A 4,555-nucleotide genomic window follows, 5' to 3' on the forward strand; every position below is an offset into this window, starting at 1 on the left:
AGCCACCAAGCCCGGTCGTAACAACATAATTTCTAAGTACTCAGAAGATGAGGTAACCCTCGGAGTGTGTCTGATGGGGAATGGATTTAGTGTGGCTCCCAAATCTGGAGGAAGACTGAGATCTGGAGGAGGAATTATGAAAGGAGGATGGGAACAGTAGTATTGTGAGCAGTGAGAGCAGCGTGAGGGAAGACCTAGCTGGTGACGGGAACTTGGGTAGTTATAGCTCCCACCAGGGGGATTCCAAAAAAGGGCCACGTCTCTTTCTAGCTCTGTGGTGCCTGACTGTCTGCACCTCCCTCCAGCAGGGCCCCCAGCCCCACATCCAGCACTTGCCCATCTTTTGGGTTGCTTGGCCTAAGGATGGAAGAAGCCATGGCTAGGTGTACTTTACCCTTTTTAGGAATGGTGTCTTTTTATTGATAACTTCCCAACAGCATCTGTAAACATTGGGTACAAAAATATTCCATTAAACTCTTTCCCAAGGTGGCTCTGTTTGCTCCATGGAGGCCCTCAGAGAGGCCTGCTGGCCCCTCAGGTTCCACACCTCTATTCAGAGAAACACAGGCCTCAGCATGCTCAGGGCTGAATGGATGGCCAGCCTCCATCTCAAGACTTCTACCTATCTCAGAAACCTCTTTGAGATACCAAGGAGACAGTATTTGATACTTTTACGGAGCAAGGGGCAGGAAAAGCAGAATTAGTGGGTGCGGGGGTGGGCTGGGGTGAACTCAGAGGAGACCGTGCTTGTGCACCTCAAGGAGGTCCTGACCGGGGATGGGGGACATATGGCTCCGGTCTCTGGGAACCTTTTAAGCATTCTTCAGAGCAGATGTCAGGCTCAGCTCTGGAAAAATTCCCGTGCCCAGCCCTGCAACTCCAGCCGGAATGGGCGTGCCCTGGCATGGCAGAGGGGTCTTGCAGAAGAGAGATGTTCTGAGGAAGGAAGGAGCCAGAATTAAAGACCCCCCAGGAATTCCACACTCCTCGGGAGAGAGCCCTGTTCCTCTAGGAGCCCTGGGTGACAGAACAAGGCAGGGTTACCCGCTGCCACCTTGTATGCCGCTGCCCTGAGACCCCTCAAGGCACCGGGCAGTAGGGCTATTCGCCCGTCGTCTCCTCATCATCTGTCTGGCTGCGGCCGTTGATGGCTGGGGAGCCAGGCTGGACATGGGACAGGTCCTCGAAGCCAGGGCTCAGGGAGGGCGAGACGGTGTCGGGGCTAGTGTCACATGAGCCCGTGCTCTGTTCTGAGGTGGCAATGGTGGTCGTGGTGCTGGGTGGGATGGGGTCTTCATCCTCTTCCTCCAGGAAGGATGCCTCTGGGATATCTGGAGGAAGGAGGCCCAAGAGTTGGTTTTGTCACCTTGCCAAGCACTGTGATGTAGGATTTATTGTCCATGTGACCCATAACGGCTGCCCTCACCCCATGGGGGCATGACTTGGCCCTTTTTTTTTTTTTTTTGAGACAGAGTGTCGCTCTCGTTGCCCAAGCTAGAGTGCAATGGTGCAATCTCAGCTCACTGCACCTCCGCCTCCCGGGTTCAAGCAATTCTCCTGCCTCAGCCTCCCAAGTAGCTGGGACTACAGGTGCCCATCACCACGCCCATCTAATTTTGTATTTTTACTACAGACGGGGTTTCTCTATGTTGGTCAGGCTGGTATCGAAATCCTGACCTCAGGTGATCCACCTGCCTCGGCCTCCCAAAGTGTTGGGATTACAGGCATGAGCCACCACGCCCGGCAGACTTGGCCCATTGTTATTTTGTAGAGGAGGAAACTGACGTCCAGGCAGGGAAGAGCTCTCCCTTGAAGGTGAGGTGAGGAAGGGACACGAGCTCTGGGGTTGGGCCTACAGGAGCCGTGAGGGCGAGCCTGGCTCACTGCACTGCCTGGGCTAGGTACATGATCTCCCTCAGTCTGGCTCTCTGCTCTATCAACTGCTGTTGGAGGCCCTAGGATGGAGAGCCGTCAGCCTTTTCAACAGATGGGGTGAACCCAGGCTCAGCCTGCAGAGCCCTTTAAGGTGGTGGCAACATGGAGTGGTACCCCAGAGAACACACGAGCTCTCTAGCCAGACGGATGTGAACTCAAGTCCTGCCCCTCTGGGCCTCTGTTTCCCTCTCCATGAAACGGGGATACTCACAGTCCCCACCTCATGGGTGACTGTGGGTAACAGCCTGGTTCATAGGGGCTCATGATGCCCACAGGGATAAGGATCATCATGGCTGCTTATCCACATTCCCTGTGCGGCCTCCCCACAGGGCACGGACTCCCGTCCTAGCGCCCGCTTTGTAGGCTGCCGAGAGGACCAGGCCAGCACCCCGCCCCTGCCCCCCGCCCCAGGTTTCTCCAGACCCACTGCCCATTACAGCCTGGTCTCAGTATCAGGCCCTAAGGTGGCTTTCCAGAAGCCTGCCCTGGGCAGAGAGTGCTGACATGCTCGGGAGCAGGAGCCCTGCGTGGCACTTACGGCTGAAGGCCTCTGGGTGCTGCCTGGCCAGTTTCCCTTTCAGCGTCCTGCAGGGGAGAGAAGGCACACAGGGCTTAACCTGCTGAGCAGGCAGGCCAGGCCTTGTGCCGGTCACAGGCCCCTGCTGCCAGCTGAGGGCAAGGGGAGACGGGAGGGAGAACCCCCACACTGTTCACCTCACATCTTCACTCTCTCTAGGTGCTCGGCCCAACAGCCACGGCCCTGACAGTCGCCCACCAGCCGGCCTCCAGCCCCAGGGTAGGCAACGACCCCCAACTAGTTAAGACTCTGGGTGCTCTGAGCCTAGGCACTGGCTGGGGGCTCCCCCTACAAGGCCCCTTCTTACATGTGGCCTCCTCTACTCTGATAAACTTTTTTTTTTTTTGAGATCAGAATCTCTCTCTGTCACCCAGGGTGGAGTGCAGTGGTGCCATCTTGGCTCACTACAACCTCCACCTTCTGGATTCACATGATTCTCCTCCCTCAGCCTCCCGAGTACCTGGGATTACAGGCACATGCCACCATGCTCAGCTGATTTTTTGTTTTTGTTTTTTTTTTTTTTTTTGAGACGGAGTCTCGTTCTGTCACCCAGGCTGGAGTGCAGTGGCACGATCTCGGCTCACTGCAAGCTCCGCCACCTCCCGGGTTCACGCCATTCTCCTGCCTCAGCCTCCCGAGAAGCTGGGACTACAGGCGCCCGCCATTGTGCCTGGCTAATTTTTTTGTATTTTTAGTAGAGACGGGGTTTCACCATGTTCGCCAGTATGGTCTCGATCTCCTGACCTCGTGATCCGCCTGCCTCGGCCTCCCAAAGCACTGGGATTACAGGTATGAGCCACCGTGCCCGGCGATTTTTTGTATTTTTAATAGAGACAGGGTTTCATCACATTGGCCAGGCTGGTCTTGAACTCCTGACCTCAGGTGATCTGCCTGCGTCAGCCTCCCAAACTGCTGGAATTACAGGCATGCGCCACTGTGCCTGGCCATTCCTGCCTTTTCATTATGTGTCTAGCACTATGTTACCTTTTTTATTTTTTTTAAAATTTGAGACAGAGTCTCGCTGTGTCACCCAGGCTGGAGTGCAGTGCGTGATCTCGGCTCACTGAAACCTCCACCTCCCGGGTTCACGCCATTCTCCTGCCTCAGCCTCCCAAGTAGATGGTACTACAGGCGCCCGCCACCACGCCCAGCTAATTTTTTGTATTTTTGGTAGAGACGGGGTTTCACCATGTTAGCCAGGATGGTCTCGATCTCCTGACCTTGTGATCTGCCCGCCTCAGCCTCCCAAAGTGCTAGGATTACAGGTGTGAGCCACCACGCTCAGCTGCACTATGTTGCGTTTTTGAAGAATAAATAAACTGCAAGGCTGAGCGTGATGGCTCATGCCTATAATCCCTGCACTTTGGGAGGTCGAGGTGGATGGATCACCTGAGGCCAGGAGTTTGAGATGAGGCTGGCCAACATGGGAAAACCCTGTCTCTACTAAAAAAAAATACAAAAATTACACAAAATACAAAAATTAGGCTCACACCTGTAATCCCACCACTTTAGGAGGCCAGGGCAGGTGGATTGCCGGAGCTCAGGAGTTTGAGACCAGCCTAGGCAACACGGTGAAACCTCGTCTTTACTAAAATACAAAAAATCAGCTGGGCATGGCAGCATGTGCCTGTAGTCCCAGCTACTCAGGAGGCTGAAGCAGGAGAATCGCTTGAACCCGGGAGGCGGAGGTTGCAGTGAGCCAACATTGCACCACTGCACTCCAGCCTGGGCAACAGAGCAAGACTCCATCTCAAAAATAAAACAACAACAACAAAAATTATCTGGGCATGGTAGAGTATGCCCGTAATCCCAGCTACTCAGGAGGCTGAAGCACAAGAATTGCTTGAATCCGGGAGGCAGAGGTTGCAGTAAGCCAAGATGACGCCACTGCACTCCAGCTGGGGCCACAGATCAAGACTCTGTCTTGATCAATTAATCAATCAGTAAATAAACTTACGTCAAGATTTTATCCCAGGCCGGGCGCGGTGGCTCAAGCCTGTAATCCCAGCACTTTGGGAGGCCGAGACGGGCGGATCACGAGGT

General features: G+C 54.6%; 1 protein-coding gene across 2 annotated transcripts in view; it reads right to left on the reverse strand.

The window, feature by feature from the left end:
- Positions 1-386: 386 nt before the first annotated feature.
- Positions 387-4,555, reverse strand: part of KXD1 (KxDL motif containing 1) — a 10,368-nt gene continuing 6,199 nt past the window's right edge. For both annotated transcript variants that reach the window (XM_017879430.1, XM_017879431.1), the window contains exons 4-5: positions 2,474-2,520; positions 387-1,331 (exon numbers count right to left, since the gene is read on the reverse strand). In XM_017879430.1, coding sequence (XP_017734919.1) covers positions 1,102-1,331; positions 2,474-2,520 — 277 coding nt within the window. In that variant the 3' untranslated portion in view covers positions 387-1,101. The remainder of the gene's footprint in view (positions 1,332-2,473; positions 2,521-4,555) is intronic.

Source organism: Rhinopithecus bieti, unplaced genomic scaffold (genome assembly GCF_001698545.2).
Source record: "Rhinopithecus bieti isolate Rb0 unplaced genomic scaffold, ASM169854v2 scaffold_9899, whole genome shotgun sequence".
Taxonomy (NCBI): Eukaryota; Metazoa; Chordata; class Mammalia; order Primates; family Cercopithecidae; genus Rhinopithecus; species Rhinopithecus bieti.